General features: G+C 39.9%; 2 protein-coding genes across 3 annotated transcripts; one reads left to right on the top strand and one right to left on the bottom strand.

The window, feature by feature from the left end:
* The first annotated feature begins 615 nt into the window (after positions 1–615).
* Positions 616–3578, top strand: ndufb7 (NADH:ubiquinone oxidoreductase subunit B7). The gene is made up of 3 exons (XM_086296469.1): positions 616–879; positions 2232–2400; positions 2883–3578. The coding sequence occupies exons 1-3, from the start codon at positions 768–770 to the stop codon at positions 2968–2970; spliced, it is 369 nt and encodes a 122-aa protein (XP_086152595.1). The 5' UTR covers positions 616–767; the 3' UTR covers positions 2971–3578.
* LOC147328241 (very-long-chain enoyl-CoA reductase) lies at positions 3222–18204 on the bottom strand. 2 transcript variants are annotated; one of them, XM_086296468.1, is made up of 12 exons: positions 18099–18204; positions 14184–14234; positions 8966–9017; positions 8803–8847; positions 8588–8691; positions 6491–6606; positions 5724–5829; positions 5490–5562; positions 5334–5377; positions 5183–5240; positions 4668–4756; positions 3222–3846 (listed from the first exon to the last, which is right to left on the bottom strand). In XM_086296468.1, the coding sequence occupies exons 1-12, from the start codon at positions 18111–18113 to the stop codon at positions 3673–3675; spliced, it is 927 nt and encodes a 308-aa protein (XP_086152594.1). In that variant the 5' UTR covers positions 18114–18204; the 3' UTR covers positions 3222–3672. The 2 variants fall into 2 exon arrangements, with proteins under 2 accessions (XP_086152594.1, XP_086152593.1); XM_086296467.1 differs by lacking the exon at positions 18099–18204 and having other exon boundaries at positions 14184–15169.
* Between the last annotated feature and the right edge of the window lie 1088 nt (positions 18205–19292).

The raw sequence follows: 19292 nt of genomic DNA, 5'->3' as shown, positions 1-19292 counted from the left end.
TGGAAAAATTAACTTTGTCTTAATGTATGCTCAGCTATCCATGAAAGGAAGTCCCAAAAAGTTGACTCTGTTTTTCTCGATGCAACGTTTTCCTCCTTGACTACATCTATGAAAAAAATTCTGGCGTCTTCCCCTTTTCTTTTCTGCCTGCCAGCTCCATCTTCAACATCCTTTGTTCAATGTAGACTAACCCTGAACTCCACATGTCCAAACAATTTCAGCTTTGTCTCTAAAGCTGAGCTATCCCTCCTGGTCACTCCCAGTGACAATCTAACATCTTTAGCTCTGCGTCTTATCTTATTGTCATTGCCACCGTCTCCAAAGCGAAGAGAAATCCATATCTAAAAAACAAAACAAAAAGATTTCATTGAAGGCACCAGTGCAATGCTGGACAGCATTTAGGTAAGTGACAACTCTGCAGTTCTGATTGACAAAAGCACAAACTGTTTTGATGAGTTGTGAGATTTAAATGAGAAACTCATCAGTAGTAGTGAATTATATGTAGAAACAACAGTTTACAAAAATACAACGAGAAAGGTGAATTGGAGTGCAGTGACGGGGTAACAAGCGGAACCTTTCTCATTTGTCTTGTTTCCCGACTGGCTTGGCTCGGCTGTTTTTTTCCGGTGACAGCCGGAAGTGGTAGCAGGAGGCTTGTGGAGGTGACCGAATGGCTGATAGCAGAATAATTCTGTAAAGATTTCGTTAGCGCCAAAGAAAAGCGACCAGAATTTGTTGATTTCAACAGTGTACGTTTACTCGGTGTCATGGGAGCCCACCTGGTCAGAAGATATGTCACCGAGACGGACACCGAACCCGACCCGGCGAAGAAATTCGAGTTCGACCCGCAGTTCGGCTTTGCAGAAAGGAAGGAGAGAGGTTGGTCTGCAGCTAGCAGCTCGGCGTCTTTTACAGCTGCATTATTTATTTATTTATTTTATTAATTGAGACTGGAATTGATTTATTAGCAGCTAGTTTGGCCTGTCAAGTGTTAGCTTACGTTAGCTTTGCGGTAATGTGTTGGTTAGCTTACCAGCTAACTGGTTTTGTTAGTTTGTCATGAGCTGTACCAGGATTTCGGCACAGATTACTCATGAAGGGGATTCTTATCTCCGTTTCTGTCACAAGAAAGTTGTATTTTCATGGTTGCATTGCACAACTGGTTTAATCACTCACAGTTCAGATTAGGCTAGAAACTTTCTATGGACCTCTGTGCCAAGATACTTGGAGTCAGATGTACAAAAGTATACAAACAAAGTCTATACTGACAAAGTTTACTCTTCTCAAGAGTTTAGTTTGAGCATTCTCTTTCGCAACAGTTTACATAAGACCTGAGTGTTCATCAAACTACAATTAGACATCCTGTCTAGAAATGGAGGAAATTCTCGATTCTCATGATGAATGGGCGTCACAAAAGCAACTTCAAAATGCCTACCTCTGACTTGCTTAACCTATATTTATGTATCCACTGTAATAAAAGTGACAGAAGCCAGTGCAACATTGCAGAAGTCCTCTAGGAAGCTCCTCAATACTACTTTGGGGAGATGAGGCAAAGCTATCTAAAATACACAGAGAGATCCTTGGTCGCAAAAAATGATTTTTCCCAGGATACTATATTTAGCAGAGGTACATATTCATATAGCAACAACAATCATTTTAAAGAACGTTTTAATGCAGTGTAAAGAATCTGTACAGAGAACCCCAATTATCCAGCAGGCCACTTTTGGCAAACACTTAGCGACGGTGGGAAAAATAACTCATTTTTACTAGGAAGAGACTTCCAGTAGAACCAGGTCCTTGGAAGAACTTCTGTCTCCAATCGCCACATGGGGGGTGAGGGGAAAGGGTAGAGAATAAGAATGAATTTCCTGTTTGAAAAACAGTTCTGACCTCGACCCAGCTGGCACGTTTTTGTGTGATATTGAAAGGGCTGTAAAGTTAAATCACCCCAGAAACTTTGATAAAATCAAACCATTTTGTGCAAGCAATGGTTTGAAAAGTGTCAGAAGCAACTACTTTTGTGATTAACTTTTACTGCTTTCTCAATATCTTCAATCAAGACATGAAAATGTTTGGTGATATTAGTTTAGCCATATTGTGTTTATCCATAATTGTGACTAAGAATAAGGTCAGACCAATTACTTTTTATTGCAAGCTTCTATATCATATTCTATTTAGCACATCAGGGTGTTTTACTTGGTAATAATTCAAAATTTGTGTCCCTTTGTCAGAGATGATTGCGACACAGGAGCAGATGAACTTGGCCCAGTTGCCTGTGGAGCAGAGGGACTACTGTGCCCATTACCTCCTGAAACTCATGAAGTGCAAGAGGGACAACTGGCCCAACTTCTTAGCCTGCAAGCATGAGAGACACGACTGGGACTACTGCGAGCACCAGGAGTAAGTGCTTACAGTTGTATAGACATTGTTGTTAGTGCTGCAATTTAAAACGATAAATAATAATCAAACTTAAAAATAAAACTAAAAAAAAAACCATATATATAAAGTGAAAACTGAGGTCTGCTCCTATGAGTAGATCTTTATATATGGTAGATTCACTTTTTTAAAACTATTGATATTGAGGAAGCATGTATTACTGTCAGATGTAAATAAATCTTAGCCACACATGATTCATATCTAAAATACTTATGAAGTCTATGAAAACAATCTGGTCATGCGGAGTCTAAAAAACACAAGGTCCATTTAGCTTTCCTTTAACCTCCTAAGAGCCGAACTCTTTCATGGCATGCATTTTTAATTTCTCTTTTTACTATTTGGGCTGAGCAGAGCAACTAGTTTTCTTCTTCGAGTATCAAAGCAACACAAAACCCCAGATTTCATCAATAAACTTCACCCTGATGCTTGTGTGTTTCTGCCTGCAGCTATGTGATGCGTATGAAAGAGTACGAGAGGGAGAGGAGGCTCCAGCTGAGGAAGAAGAGAATTGAGGCTCAGGCTCAAGCGGCATAATCAGTTCATCCTCTGATTCTACTTCTTTGTATATACCTGCTACTGTTCACATTAAACAATATTGTTTAAGCTCTACATCCAGCATCTTATTACCGAAAATACAAACTGATGTTATAAAAGACAACTCAGCCTATTCAGATGAACCATTTCACCATAAAATGATTTTGATTTATTTGATCATTACTGTTTTAAAAGGTAATTTTCAAGTAGTGTAGATGTCATGAATTAACCTGAAATGACACAACCACATGTTGGTTTACTTTTTTAATAAATTACATCAGACATTAACAAATTAAGTTCTGTCACGGTTTCAGATTTAGATTTATGGAAATAAAAACTGAGAACTCTATGCTGAAGGTGCAAATTCAACCCCTAAACAACAGTACTGGATGAAAAAAAAGGAACTGGTGTCATATATACACTGGTTAGTTTAAGGGTGAAAACTGCTCTGGGAAAGCAAACATACATCAAAACTCAATTTACCAATAAGGGTTTGTCTGTCTTCAATAAAAATTTTTTAGAGCAATACTAGTGTTTTACATTCTCACACAAAACAAAAGGGGACAGATTACAGGAAGGGAAAACAAAGGTTGAACATCATGGGGGGGGGGGGGGAACAGGCTCCTTTTTCCCAGTGTAGGTTTTAAAGCAAGGAAAAGGGGAGGGTTTGATTCCTACAAACAGGCAGTGCTGACTAGTCCTCTACAGGATGAAAGGCAGGATGGGCGAGCGGAGAGGAGGGTAGTCTCGGAACTCCTTCAGGTAGCTGCGGTGCTTCCCCTTTGCCCAAACGGTCATCTGGATGAAGCCCACCAAAGTAAAGAAGGCCACTGGCAGACACTGGGTCATGAGGGTGAAACCAAGCCAGGAGCCCAACTGCAGGAGGAAGGAGAAGGATGTGAGACATAAACTTTCCTTTTCCCCTTATCTGGTTCCTTTGTCACTACACTCCTACAGAGACGGTTGTCAACAGTGAGCTGTACACTGAGTTTTCAGATTTTTATGAATCCATATACATGTGATGGAAATGACTTTTTTCCCACTAAAGATTAATGAGGTAACTACACAATGGATTTACTTTACAGTCAGTTTAAAATCTGGTGGGATGAACAGATTTTTTCCCCCCCACCACCAATCATTGACCTAACTTCCAGACTTCAGAATCCAATCACTAGATTGTCAAACAGAGCTCCAACAATCCAACCACAAGTCCAAAAATTCTGCTGTAAGACATCAAAGGTCCTGGGTCCATAACCTGACCGATGAACAACGTATAGTTCTCTCAAGGAGAAAAGCCAGTTATGCGATAAAGATGTACTAATGCCACCAGAGGGCAGCAAACTCTTTGATTAATGCAGCAGTTCTGAACCCTTCAGACTTGCTCCCCCCCTTGAGAAGAAGGAAAAAAGGCTGTTAACAACAAAAGGGTCCGGAGTTGAATTAAAGCACAAGGAAAGCAAAGGGGGGGAAAGATTAAATCTGCAGTTTCAATCCATATTTTCCCCCAGACCTATACTGGCTCACCCCATAGTTTAACAAACTGAACATACTTCAATACAAGTGAGACACTACAATTTATATATTCAAGTGAGAGAACATTCAGCTGCATGGTTAAAGCATCAATGACCCTCTTAAAACTGATTTGTTACTACAGTGGACAGAAAACCTTTAGCCACCAAAGTCATTAAACCTGTTACCTCATAGGTGTAGTTGGGACAGGAGACCAGCAGAAAGATCCAGGTGAAGGGGTTCTTGGTTGGATAGGGAATCTTCCTGGTCTTAGAGCCTGGATTTAGGGTGGGTGAATGAAAATTCAAAATATTTTCAATCCATGCAGTCATCTTTAGTTTTATTATTTGCTGACAGAATAATGTTTTGTTTAAAACTACTGAGACTGCAGAGAGACCACAATTTTATTTTTCAGTCAGATTTGGACTATGAAAATAGCACGCGCGCACACACACACGAAACCAGGGTTCTATATGAAGTTTTTATTTTACATTGAAAATGTCTAATGTCACATATTATACTTCATTATAACTTATCAACATCTTGAGGAAGTCACTTTTTGTTCATAGTCATAGGTGTAGTTTGAGTTTTTGTCATTTTCTATTAGGAAATATTAAAATCATAATACTCTTCAAATATTATTTCTAGAAAGAGAAGAAAAGGTATGGAGATATTGATGTACAGATTTGACAGGTGTGTTTACCTGGTGGACGAAGGTTCCGAAGAGCAATGTGGATGGAGAAGTTGCCGATCTGACAGAACTGGAAAAAGAAACCATGTCACTTCTAACGTGTTAAATCAAAACAAAACAAAAAAAGTGTTTTAAAAAAATCTAATCGTAGAAATGTTCTTACCAAGAATATGATGAGGGCAATTCTTATCTGTTGCTCCCCATAAACTGCAAGAGAGGCAATCAATGTAATCAGCAAAGGGGGAAAAAAAGAGTTACAATGACACACTGGCACGTGTGAGCGTTGATTGTAAGAAATTGTAGCTGCATGCATACTCACTGGGTGGCGTATATAGCGGGTGGTTGATGTAATAAGCCATCCATGCTGCAAAGCCCCAGTAGTAGGTACAGTTCTAAAACAGAATGTGACAGAAGCATTGTCAGCCCAACATTTTCAGTCAGAAAATGAAACACTTTTCATCTTGTACCGTACTTAAACCAGATCTTCAAAACACATATTTGTATGCGGTAAGGTAACATGGATGAATGTAAATGATATGCATTTCTAAATCACCTTGAAGATGTTGCGTAACGGCATTGTTCCATGAGAGAAGCGATGGACAAACAGCGTCTCCAGGAGTCTCTTAACGTAGTGGAAAGAGTGACACATACAGGCAAGACTGGAAAAATATAGGCACTTGATTAGCCTTATTAAATTTTTTTTTTAAATAACTTAAAAAATATTGGCGGCTGCTAGTATTTTTTAAGCCTTGCTGCCTCCCCGGCAGGGTGACAACAATAACCCATCAGCCTTTTTAAAATAAATAAAAAAATAAAATAGGTGTCCTTCATTAAGTTGCAAACAAAGCAATGCTTCTTTTAGTTTAGATTATTTAATGCAACTTTCTTTTGACTGCTTACAGCAAGTTTCTGGGGTTCTGTCAGACTACAGACTAGTTCACATTTAATAAAATCCATTTATAAACCGATGAACACAGTTTGTAGTCTACATCTAAAATTCTGGCAGGTCATTAGTTTGATCCTAAATGTGCAATGTTCACACTATACGACCACATTTGACACCACTGAGCTAAAATAAGGCAAATACAAACACTGATAAGCAGACATTAAAGTATTTGATATACAATTAGGGATAAAACTCATCAGAAGTGTTTACAACACTAAGCTTACAATGTTGTTTACTACAGCTAAAGCTTTATATTTAGGTGACAGGCACAAGAGTGTTATCTTCTATTTGAGCTGTTGAGATGGTCACAAAAGAGGACAAGCAGGCTCTGTTTGACTACCTAAGTGTTCTGAAAGTGTGTTTGAGACACTCACTGTACAACCCAGTGTTTACTGGTGGTAAAGTCATATTTGGGTGGGTAGATGAAGGGAACCCTGAAGTAGAACAACAGATAGATGACCAGTGGACCGGTGTACTCTGTTAGGAAAACCTGGAAAAACAAAAAAAAACAAAGGAACAAGAAAGATTAGTCAGAACTTTGGAGACTCAAACAATGAACATACACTCTCAGTTATTTTAACCTTGGTCATACAGTGGGGCAAAAAAGTATTTAGTCAGCCACCGATTGTGCAAGTTCCCCCACTTAAAATGATGACAGAGGTCAGTAATTTGCACCAGAGGTACACTTCAACTGTGAGAGACAGAATGTGAAAAAAAAAATCCATGAATCCACATGGTAGGATTTGTAAAGAATTTATTCGTAAACCAGGGTGGAAAATAAGTATTTGGTCAATAACAAAAATACAACTCAATACTTTGTAACATAACCTTTGTTGGCAATAACAGAGGTCAAACGTTTACTATAGGTCTTTACCAGGTTTGCACACACAGTAGCTGGTATTTTGGCCCATTCCTCCATGCAGATCTTCTCGAGAGCAGTGATGTTTTGGGGCTGTCGCCGAGCAACACGGACTTTCAACTCCCGCCACAGATTTTCTATGGGGTTGAGGTCTGGAGACTGGCTAGGCCACTCCAGGACTTTCAAATGCTTCTTACGGAGCCACTCCTTTGTTGCCCGGGCGGTGTGTTTTGGATCATTGTCATGTTGGAAGACCCAGCCTCGTTTCATCTTCAAAGTTCTCACTGATGGAAGGAGGTTTTGCCTCAAAATCTCACGATACATGGCCCCATTCATTCTGTCCTTAACACGGATCAGTCGTCCTGTCCCCTTGGCAGAAAAACAGCCCCATAGCATGATGTTTCCACCCCCATGCTTCACAGTAGGTATGGTGTTCTTGGGATGCAACTCAGTATTCTTCTTCCTCCAAACACGACGAGTTGAGTTTATACCAAAAAGTTCTACTTTGGTTTCATCTGACCACATGACATTCTCCCAATCCTCTGCTGTATCATCCATGTGCTCTCTGGCAAACTTCAGACGGGCCTGGACATGCACTGGCTTCAGCAGCGGAACACGTCTGGCACTGCGGGATTTGATTCCCTGCCGTTGTAGTGTGTTACTGATGGTGACCTTTGTTACTTTGGTCCCAGCTCTCTGCAGGTCATTCACCAGGTCCCCCCGTGTGGTTCTGGGATCTTTGCTCACCGTTCTCATGATCATTTTGACCCCACGGGATGAGATCTTGCGTGGAGCCCCAGATCGAGGGAGATTATCAGTGGTCTTGTATGTCTTCCATTTTCTGATGATTGCTCCCACAGTTGATTTTTTCACACCAAGCTGCTTGCCTATTGTAGATTCACTCTTCCCAGTCTGGTGCAGGTCTACAATACTTTTCCTGGTGTCCTTCGAAAGCTCTTTGGTCTTGGCCATGGCGGAGTTTGGAGTCTGACTGTTTGAGGCTGTGGACAGGTGTCTTTTATACAGATGATTAGTTCAAACAAGTGCCATTCATACAGGTAACGAGTGGGGGACAGAAAAGCTTCTTACAGAAGACGTTACAGGTCTGTGAGAGCCAGAGATTTTCCTTGTTTGAGGTGACCAAATACTTATTTTCCACCCTGATTTACGAATAAATTCTTTACAAATCCTACCATGTGGATTCATGGATTTTTTTTTCACATTCTGTCTCTCACAGTTGAAGTGTACCTCTGGTGCAAATTACTGACCTCTGTCATCATTTTAGATGGGGGAACTTGCACAATCGGTGGCTGACTAAATACTTTTTTGCCCCACTGTAAATTATTTTCCATCTGCTTGTCCTGCATCTCCCTGCAGAGTCAAAACAACCTTCACTGTCAAAGTCGACTTCTGTGTAGCAAATTAACCTCAAAGTTAGGTCTAAACGTCTGACCCACAAACACACACTCAATTTCTACACACAGGGAAAACTCTATATAGCTCTGCTTGATCCCACTTGCACTGATGTATCTGGGCTTGACAGGGCTGTTGGACCCATTCATGGCAGCACAATATGTTCCTGTCTTTGGAGCTGTCTTTGTGTTGTACTCACTGTGACCCAGCTGATCTGAGCTCCCAGGTCTCTGAAATAGAAGGTGGCTGTAGTCCCTACAGGAAGATGCTGCAGAACGTCCTCGTCCTTCAGAGACTTCCCCTCTGAAAAACACACGTTACTTAATATGAGATTTAAAATGTATTTAAAATAAATAAATTATAAAAATAAATGATTTAAAGTCAGAAGGAAAACATTGATTTAAGTGGACCTACTTGGGTCGAGGCGAATGGACTGTCGGGCTGGGTACCACTGAGGATCTGAAACAAACAAAACCAGATCTTCTTAAGACTGTTTTGATGTATTTATCTAGGCTACGTTAGAAGATTTCCTTGATCTTGACTTAGATTTATGAGGCTGCAGACAGATGGCACTCACGGCTTTTGTGGAACATAGACTTGATCTCCCCGATGGTGGCATTTGGCTCAACCTACAAATAACATCACAATAAATAAGTGCAGGGACGTTTACATACAAAGGAACAGATAATAACCCTGTTTTCCATTCATGATGGTGATTAGGGGTAAATTTAGCTTTGACTGTGTGCGCACACCCCATGGATGTGAGCTATTTAACAGCTGGTATTAGGGTTTCAAAGAAACTTGGCACAGAGACACACAGCCAAAGTACACAACCTCATGCCAGGCTGCCAGCAATGGCTCAACAACCCCCCAATATAAAAAAGGAATGACGACGAAACAGAAACACGAAGAGCGCACAAAGGTAAATATGGACATGAACAGTTGTTACAGGACAACAAACAGTGAAACCCTGGGGAATTAGCTTGAATCTTGTTGTTTAAAGTAATAATCACTGTCACAATTATTTGAACAAGGGGTTTTATCTGTTTAAGCTAAGGAGGCATGCATTCAAACAAAACGAACAACCAAAACAAAACTACAGTCTTAAAAAGCAGGCTGCTTTTAGCAGGTGAGTTCTGCTAATCTTAGGGCACATACTAACTTCTAATGTTATCTGTGATATGATTTATTTGGAGCAATGTACAATTAGGCAGAAATGAATTTAACATCTTTGTGTCATCTGACTCCAAGCATACTGCCATTATAAAATCTGGCACAGATACAGTGGTCCCTCGCGGTTCACCTTTCGCGGCCTCGTGGTCTTTTTTGGTGCAATTATGCCTGTTTTTCTTTCTTTCTTTCTTTTTTTGTGCATTGTGTTCTCCGCCCTGATTGGCTGTAAACCATTGTCAATCAATCTCGTGCTGTGTCTCCTGCACAGTATAGATTGCATTCAGCTTGTCAAATTTACATAAATCTTCAATCGCGAGCAGTGTGACTCTGCTGTGCTGTACTGTATGTAAGTTTTCTCCCTAACAAACAACAATGTCCACGAAACGTTTTGCACCGTCAGGTGCCTTTGGTTTCATTCTATGATACAAAGGTTTGAACTTTGAGAGTGTTTAAACAAGAGAGAAAAGTGTGACAATATTCATGCCTGTCTGAGAAAAGTGTATACCTGAGGGGTTTTACAGCCTTAAAACATCTATAATAACTGTAATAAATAAAGTTGGCTACTTCGCGGATTTCACTTATCTCCCGTGATAAACGAGGGGCCACTGTATACATTTCTACATGACAAAAGTGTCATATTGTTATTCCAACAACGCCATACATTTGATATTCTGGATATCTATAATTGAGCCATTTGTAAATATTAGAGCTATTTTGACATTTTTTAACTTTATAATATATTGTCTTATTTAATTTAGTTCAGTCTGTTACTGTTCTTATGGTCTTAGAGCAACTGTAACAACATATTTTCCTTGGGAATTAAGTATTTGATTCTGATCCTGTTCCACTTACTAGTGCCCATAAAACTGAGACAAGCCGGGGCAAGTCTGACCGCGAGAGCTGTGCGTCAGCCTGATTTATTTACCTTAAAAGGGAGGTACTTCAACCTCCTCTAACAAACAAAACATACAAGAAAACTGTTTCTGCTGAAAATGGAAACAACAAACTTCTCTCACCAGTTAAGGTGAAAACACCATCAAGTACAACCAGGCTATGGAGGAGGAGATGGCAGCAACTGGTGGTCAGTGATCTTAATGTAAACAAATGACCCAAAGAATTGCTGGAGCACTCGCTAACTGCGCTGAATATGACAGGAAGAGCAAGCAGATTGAAAATGAAGGTTTTAAGCATCTTGTTAAAAAACTCAACCCAAGCTTCAACTTCTTGGTACAAAATATTTTTTTGTGTTTTACTATTTGACAATATTTTAACCACAATAAGGTTAATTTAAAGACAGTTGTTTTATACTTCAACTTAAAATTTCCAGGGAAAACACTACCTAAGCTAAATTTGTGCTTACATTTGGTTTATAATATGTCACTGGATATACTGCTGGGTCACTACTATTGTACTATAACGCTGCTGCGGGCACCTTTTTCAGTAGTCGCTCTTTGAATTAGGTACGGTCTCATAAACAGCAGTAGCTCATAAAAAAAGGAAAATGTCTTTCATTTACTTTAACTTGCTAAAATGCTGCTGTTTGCAAGCTGTGAGTATCAATAACACAACCCTCGATGAACCTGCGTTTCTTTCCATCTGGGAACCAGGGACCTTTTTTGCACATTGGGTGATTGTGAGAACCACTACACTAAGTTAAGACTAAAATGCCATTACAGTTTCTTAGCCAGGCCAGCACTTTTCAGTGTAGACAGTTTAGCAATGGTAAGCCATCTCTGCAATTGTCTTTAAAAAAGGATGGGAACTATTTTTTAAGCTTTAAATCAAACTTGCATTGTCTTGCTGATTGCTTATTTCAGTGCTCACAAGGAGTGTAAGGAGATACTGCTTTACATTCTGTCATCATCTGCCTGTTGAAGTGTCGCTCCCTCGTCTTGGCTTTCAAAGATCGTGTGACAAATCAGTAGTAGACTGAGCAGGTCTGCTGCTGTAATTGACTTGGCTTCTGTTCATGTCCCCCCGAAGACTACATGCCATTTTCAGCAGGATGACATCACTATGGTTGAATTAGATGGACCAACCACCTCTCTGGACTCCCACTCTTTCTGCAGGCCTCATTTAGTATGAAGTCAGTCAGTCATATACACACACTGAGCCAGACATAATACAGAACTTGATTTTTATTTATTTATTTTTTTAAATGTGTCACACAGCTTGTCAGTTTAGCTCCGTTAGCCTACTTTGGAGGACCAAGCCTCTCTCCCAAAGGGCCTTCTGTCCAGATTCCAAATCTATATCTGTCACATCTGTCAAGCTGCCTCCAAAGAGGTGATAAGATTGATGATGTTATCACCATAGAAACTCTGCTAAGCTGACAACAGAGTATAATCCCATAAGGATACAACCTTATACTCTGCGGTCCTGAGGAGTAGCCTTCAATAAGCAGAGTCTGCCGTGGCTGATCACACCGTGAATTTGACTAATGCAACTCTACACTCACCGGACTCACAACAGCAATACACTAAACAGTTCTAATGCAAGAGCAATAACCTGCAGGCTGAGCACTAACAATTTAAATCTGTCAAACATTACAATAACATAAGCACAGGGGGAGTAGAAATAACTGTAAATATGCCTGATAAAGTTGGCTTAAACATCCTTTCAAAGTAAATATGGCTAATGCAGTGCTGATACCCACTTAGTCCCAACTGTAAACACAACTGAAGTCCATCAGTCAACACATTGGTCAAATGTAACAGCGGTGCAAATGGTTTGTTGTATTGCAGAAAAAGGGCACACATTTCAAAATTAAAAAGAAATTTAAAACTGATGTTAAATGTCAATGAATGTAAAGTCTAAAGCAATCTTGTACTAATTCTGCTTCTGTTGTGATAGATTTTATAGCTACTAAAGCTGTTAGAGTTAAACTGATGCAATCAACAGACTATTGTTCATATTTTTTGTCTTAATATCTTATGTATCTTCAAACAGGTTCAATCACATTTTGGAATAAACAGCACAAACGCAGAAATATTTGCATTTTTCAAAGACTGTAGGAGTGGTTAAATAGGGCCAAACCTGAATCTCATACATATACGCACACTTTATATATATGATCAATATAATTGTCATGATTAATACCACTGACCAGACAGTGACAAACAAGAAGTAAATCTGAAAAACTACATATGTGCTGCAATACTGTAGTAGCTGCTCAATTTAAGGTGCATTTCTATAGTAGAAATCATTCTTTTGCTCTTATGCTGCAGTCACACTGTGGAAAACAGTGGTTAGAGACAACAGCTCCACCAAAATTACTGCAACGTGTGCAAAACTGACTCCAGGTCTGTGAACACCCACAGTTTGTAGCATTCTTTAAAGTTTCTTTGGTGTGCAAAGACAGCAAAAAAATAGCAATAAGATCGATTTAGTTTGCTATTGAAAGGACTTGTGTTGTCAATTATACACAATCTGTTCGTTATAAAGTAGCAAAGATTGCAATGTGTTGCTGTCTGCATACATTGATAATCATATTAGCTACCTTCAGCCAGAAGCACATAGATTTGAAACAGAAATTCCTCAACAGATAGTGAAATTGTTGCTGCAGGACCCAGAATAACCAGAATACAACCAGTTGGCAACCAGTTGAATCAAGTCTCTCACTGCAAAGTGGTGAGTTGCAGTTGAGTTACGGTCATCGACTCAGACTGATTCCGAATGATTGTAACATGCTGAAAGACTCTCTGTGTCTAGAAATTACACGGCTACTTGCAAACCATTGCCAATATGCAAAACAAACAGCTGTTAGTCTGAGTTGGGCTGTGACTGTTTGGAGACAGGATGCCTCCCACCAGGTGTCCTGTAACCTCAAAAGTGCCCAAATGTTGAGGGTGTTGCATGTTGAACTTCTGAGCAACCAGCTGTTCGTCACACCTACTTGTGATTGTTCACAATCACCAGGCAACCACTCAAGTGTGGTTCTGGTCATATTTTATAAAGTGTCATAGTGCAACATGGGAATGCCTTGAAAGTGTCTAGCAATATTTAATCATACATTATCAACATATTTCACTGCACATAAGCGCATGCATGTCTGAGGCCATGCACAACTGTGATTGCATTTATATTGTAATGCCCAGTGCTTTAAGTGAACCATCTGTCCGACCACTCCAAAATAACAAGTGTGGGATAAATACAGGCTACAGATGTAACACAAGACTGCATTAGGCTGCAGTTGTTACTCTTATTTTGTACATGTCTTCTTGTATGCGCGTCAATAACCTCTACCATATCCAGATAAATAAAACCAGTAGTGCTGTGCTGTATGTATGAAAGGCACTTCTGTGTGTGCACCATTTGCAGACAGCAGCACTCAAAGGCTGTGCACACCCACTGACAGACAGTGGGGACTACAGCTATAGCAGCTTTTCCATGTTCTAGAAAACACCTGACTTACATAAAAAGACCATTCTACTGAAGTATAAGGAGAGAAATATTGGGTCTGTTGGACTGAGCAGAGAAGCAATGATTACATGTGCACAAGCAGTTTTTAAAAAGATCAGGTATCAAAGTAAGTTAGGTGTGAAAGTAAAATTAAAGTTGCATAAATATTTAAGAAAAAAAAGGTTCCACAAATGTGTAAAAAAAGAGGACTGACGTCTCACCTTGTCCAGGAAGCAGAGCTTGTCCTTGGTCTTGGCGTCCAGAATCTCCACCTCAAAGAAAACAACAGCCTTTTTAGTTTTTTTGGCAGGTTTGCGTTTACTCTGGGCTTGGACCGGCAGCGGGGCCGGCACTACTGCCCCGTTAGCCACCCTTTTGTTGCCTGTGGCCTCTAATGCTAGGGCATCCATGTCCACAGTTCTTCTCCTGCTCTCGGTTTATTCCCGTCTTCCCCTCAGTTCTCTCGTCACTCTCCACCTCTCAAATGTTTATCTCAGATGCGGGCTAAGCTGGAGAAGAGAGAGGAGGCTCTCAGCTGTGGAAATAAATCTGTCTCTCCCTCTACCTCTGCCATTCTTTTACTCTCCCTCCCTCCCTGTCTGCACCCCACTCATTCCTTCACTTCTGTTGTGCCACTTTAACTCCCAGGCGACCCCTGCAGCACAAACATATGCCGCCTGTGTGTGTGTGTGTGTGCGCATATGTAGGAATGCCCAGTATTCCCCAGCTGTCACCTGTGTTTATCATTAAAGAAACTTCAGGAGCTGAGAGCAACAGCTTCCTTTCAGAGCTGCAGTGACTTGCATTTGAAATATAACTCGTTTCTAAAAACAGACGCCTGATGACCACTGACACTTCTCAACTCCCAGCTAAGTAGGATGATGAAGAAGAGGTAGAGTGACAACACCCCTTTCTAGTTAGACCCCCCAGTCTTCATCTACCCAGCTAAATATAAAACACCTCCTGCTAAGTCCACATAACCTGACCTCTCCCTACAGACCCCACAGCCATCTGTGTCTATTTTGTGATGTCACGCTCTTACTGTTAACCATACTATGCTGACATTCAATCAGCTCCTAACTTCAACCCCCATGTCCATCACTGTGACACCAGTTTAAGGTTTCACTATCACAGCCTACAGGAGTTTTACAGTATGAAACCAAACTGAACAGCCAAACGTCTCAGTCACATACGACTACAGTCGCCTATTTCTGCCACCTCAGGGTGATAATTCCCCCCCCCAAAGTCTGAGGGCTTAGTCAGGGTATTCCCCTTGGCAAACTTCGCCATTCCACTACCTAAGAACGAAGACTTGGGATACAATTTCAAAAAATGAATGACAGACATGCAGTCACAAGTGGCAGCAGGATCAGATCCGAACTTGGATTTGGATGTGTAAATGCAGACCATCTTATGTAGCTAATTACCCGTATGTCCACTACATGTATCCAAACATCAGATTTAAACAGGGGCTAAATTTGAATGTTATTCTGGTTAAAAAAAAAAAAAAAAAAAAAAAAAAAAAAAAAGGGGGGGGGGGGATAAATAAAAAATAACTTCGTGTCGCTCATAATTTACTATTCAAGTTTTAAATGTCAGAATTGTGAACACTTGTTCACCTTCACACTGCTTTGATTAAATGTACAAGACTCAGATGACGCATTGACCATTGTTTGTCATTTTTGCAAGGCAGCCTGTCTGATTAAATGAAGTGATTTAATTAGTTTATTATTGTCCTGAAAAAGGTAGTCACATAGATTGGGAAGGGAAAAAAAAACGAGGCAGACACATGACAATGCTGCCGAGACTTTGGGAAAAATAATCCTATCTCAGTTTCTGTGTCAGGCATACCCTCCGCCTGAGCACCTCCCCCTGTCTCATCTATCTATATAAAAGCTCTGGCAGTGACTGTGCTGCTAATACACTCTGGGGTGAGAGTGGGAAACAGGGAGCACCAAGCTTAAGTGGACTTTCATAATGACTACACAGAACCTATTTATTCAAGGTAAGAGATCATTTTAAAATATTTTTCACCAATCAAAGTAGAAACATTTTGGCTTTGTATGCATTTCTAGATACTCATTACATGTTGATGACTGTGAAGTTGCTCTCTGGTGCTATCTTGTGTAAATGCATTAAAACAGAGATTAAACAGTTAAAACCAAAAAGTCACACTAATGTTTTGGAAGAATCATGAGCTATAACACCTGCAGCCTAATTTATTTTTATCTTCATAGGTAACTCTCTGAGGAGGCAGTTAACTAAAATATATACATATATATAAAAGTAGGACAATAACATCAGAACAGATTGAATTTAGGATTTCATGTTATCCAGTTAACTTCAGACTAAACCTGATTTTTAGGACTACAAAAGTGGTTCATTTCTTACTGGGCTACATCGCCATAGTAACTTATGCTATGAATCTAACCTGCTACAGAGAAGGCCATGTGCCAGAATATTTTATTTTATACTGGTTGATCTCTAGAGTAAAATGTCAATCATATATATTTAATCTCTGTAATATTCTGGATATTTGTAATTGAGCTATTCATATATATGTTAGACTCATGTCTTATATTTTGTAATATATTGTATTATTTCATTTAGTTCAGTCTGTCACTGTTCTTATTGTCTTGGAGCAACTGGAACCACATAATTTCCTTAAGGATTAATAAAGTATTCTGAGTCATATTTTTATATTACAGTTCTATCTGTAAAAAGCAGCCTTTCTGATGGCCGTACACTTGTGAATGTTTGTAATTTATCTGCCAATGCTACCACTTTTGTGTGAACGCGCAGGGGGAACCTGAGTATTAGCTAGTTAATAATCTGCTTCATGTGACTGCTTATCCTGACTAAGTGAATCTAGATAACAGAAAGATAGCCTGGGTATGTTGAATTCACTTCATCGTACAGAACCCAGGATGTGGTGGACTGATTTTAGCTCAAGTCAAGTTAGCCAAGATGACAGAGCGCTCTGAATCCAGTTTAGCTGTTTGGTTTCCAAAAGAGAAAGAACCACAGATATGATGTTAATTAAAGTTTAACATATGCAACATAAGGGCTGCATGCCCTAGTGTGGTGTAGACAGATTGTAAGCATGGAAAAAAGCCCTTACAGTGCAAATAAAGTTGATGCAGTGTGAAGAAGACGAAATTGTTCAATTAAACCAATGTTTAATAAATGATTTAGTTTTATACAATTTAAAAGCATACAAGTATGCATTTTACTTCAGACATAATCTAATGGAGTTTGTTCTTAGATATTTTTAAAAATCTTTTTCGGTCTTTTTTTTCCTCATTTAAATTCTAATCCTGCCAACAGGTCTCAAAAGCGACACCTGTCAACGGAGAAAGGGGCAGCCAGAGCAGTTACTGGGTGGATTGGTTTCTGTCAGACTGCTTCAGATCCTGTCTGATGGGTTTTTTTGTGCTCATGAAACGGTTAACATCTGGAGAAACGTAAGGTGCTTGCACAAGTAAAACGGCTGTTTGAAACAGGAAGCTTTTCACGTTTGCGATAAAGCAGTAAAGAGGCCCTTATGCACATTTTTCCTTCTTAATATACAAATATCTAATTAATTTCACTCATTCCACCTCATTTAAAATGTATTTTTATTATTATTTTTTAAACCCAGTTATACTACAGGGGTTAATTTAGAAGTGCTGAGATTGCGCACTTGACCGTTCACCTGCATTGGGTAAGAATAAGATAAGAAGCGCCATGAGTCACTCCGGCCAGAGATGGCGATGATGCCGAGCATTATCCTACCTACACCCAGTTATCAGTCTTCAGCTAACAGAGAAGTAGCCTACACTTTACAATGAGAACTTATCAAACGCTCAGCGTAAGTATAATTAATCATATCAGCGGGTGTTGTTTGTGTTTCGGATACAGGATTTGCCAATTAAACCGCGACTTTAACGACAACAGGCCACAGCACCTCGTTCATATAGGGCACAGTATATGAGAGGCGGCGATGCAGCAGCGTGCTATTTTCACTGCTCACGTTTAAAGCTTTTAATTTGAACCTCTTTTCGCTGATTTGGAGAATTGTCTGAGAACTTGTGGGATTATTTAATTAATTCATTTGTAGCCACACTGACGGGTAAAGTTTCATAGATACTACTTACCTCGTAGTGCTTCATCTTGGCAGTTTGCACCCCTTCCTTAGTATCCCAGATGAGTGACAGGAGACCGTCCAATCAGCGTAGTAATACACAACTGCTGAGGCACAGAGCCGTGTACCATAGGTCAGCACTGCGATCGCGCCGCAGCCAATCAGCTCCCGCATCAATTGCGCGTACACGCCCGGCTTATCAAGGATGTAGCCAATGGGACTTGAGCATTGGGAGCGGTCGCGTCTACGCCGATATTGTTGGATTTTTTTGTAGTCTAAAGGGCAGCTCTCTCAAGTGAACAAGAGATTGTAGAAAACGGTTTTTCCCTGCAGTCACCCGTTTTCAATTATCTAGTACTTTTTATGTTTAATTGCTTTTACTTTGGATATTTTTTGACTGGAACTACATCATTTAAACTTTAAACGTTTGCTTAGTCTTTGGGTCATCTAATCTAGCTAATGGGTCATCTTATCCCTGTAAATTAAGTGTTGTATTAATAAAGTTTGATTTTTTTAAATTACATGTCATGTGTCACTTCAATGTCTCAAATTTAATGCATTAGTGCATTTATATGTTTTTGTTTGTCACATTACTGGTGGACTCTTTTGTCACTCCATTTCCTCTTTCAGAATCACTTTTCAACCACTCAACATTTGACCAATGGACAGCATCCTCCAAGTCGAGCAACATGCAGTTGGGATTTGTGCTTAACGCATGGTAGTGCAATTGTGTCAGTTTGCCACTGTGCATAGGTAAATACACATTATTTACCTATGTAACTTATGTTTACCTATACCTATTCACCTAGTTTTCAATAGGTGTAAAAGTGCTTCTGTGCAAGCCTCCAAAATTCTTCTGCATGCTGCTCAACATGGATGATACTGAGGGTTGGTAATAAGCAAAGGGAATGACAGCAAACCCCCCCAAAAAGGTTTAGGATTAGGTTAACTGGTGATTCTAAACTAGCCAAATCTATGAGTGTGAATGGTTGTCTCTCTCTACTCAGTGTGGTGTGTTGTTAATCTTACAATAGGCTGGCAACCTGTTCAGGGTGTACCCTGCCTCTCATCCTATGAGAAAAAAAAATGGAGACTGCTACAGTGATTTGGGTGAGTCTTTCTGTTACCACCCTTTCAGTTTGTACTGGCAGCAGCACTCACCTGGAAAACAGGTTTTCCTTCACATGACGAAGAAGTTTATCTTACA

The sequence above is a fragment of the Aulonocara sp. 'chitande type north' Nkhata Bay genome, linkage group LG6 (genome assembly GCF_057382095.1).
Source record: "Aulonocara sp. 'chitande type north' Nkhata Bay isolate Kocher_YH1m ecotype deep benthic linkage group LG6, A_spYH_male_GT1.1, whole genome shotgun sequence".
NCBI lineage: Eukaryota > Metazoa > Chordata > Actinopteri > Cichliformes > Cichlidae > Aulonocara > Aulonocara sp. 'chitande type north' Nkhata Bay.
Note: the sequence above shows the minus strand (reverse complement) of the source record. Positions and strands in the feature narration are given on the sequence as shown.

Bases quoted from the DNA above. Each gene is read 5' to 3' on its own strand.
- ndufb7 (XM_086296469.1), top strand. From the start codon at position 768: ATGGGAGCCCACCTGGTCAGAAGATATGTCACCGAGACGGACACCGAA. The intron at 880-2,231 runs GTTGGTCTGCAG...TCCCTTTGTCAG, and splicing joins TGCAGAAAGGAAGGAGAGAG to AGATGATTGCGACACAGGAG. The intron at 2,401-2,882 runs GTAAGTGCTTAC...TTCTGCCTGCAG, and splicing joins GACTACTGCGAGCACCAGGA to CTATGTGATGCGTATGAAAG.
- LOC147328241 (XM_086296467.1), bottom strand. From the start codon at position 14,372: ATGGATGCCCTAGCATTAGAGGCCACAGGCAACAAAAGGGTGGCTAAC. The intron at 8,848-8,965 runs GTGAGTGCCATC...TGTTTGTTTCAG, and splicing joins GTCTATGTTCCACAAAAGCC to ATCCTCAGTGGTACCCAGCC. The intron at 4,757-5,182 runs GTAAACACACCT...CCCTAAATCCAG, and splicing joins TCGGAACCTTCGTCCACCAG to GCTCTAAGACCAGGAAGATT.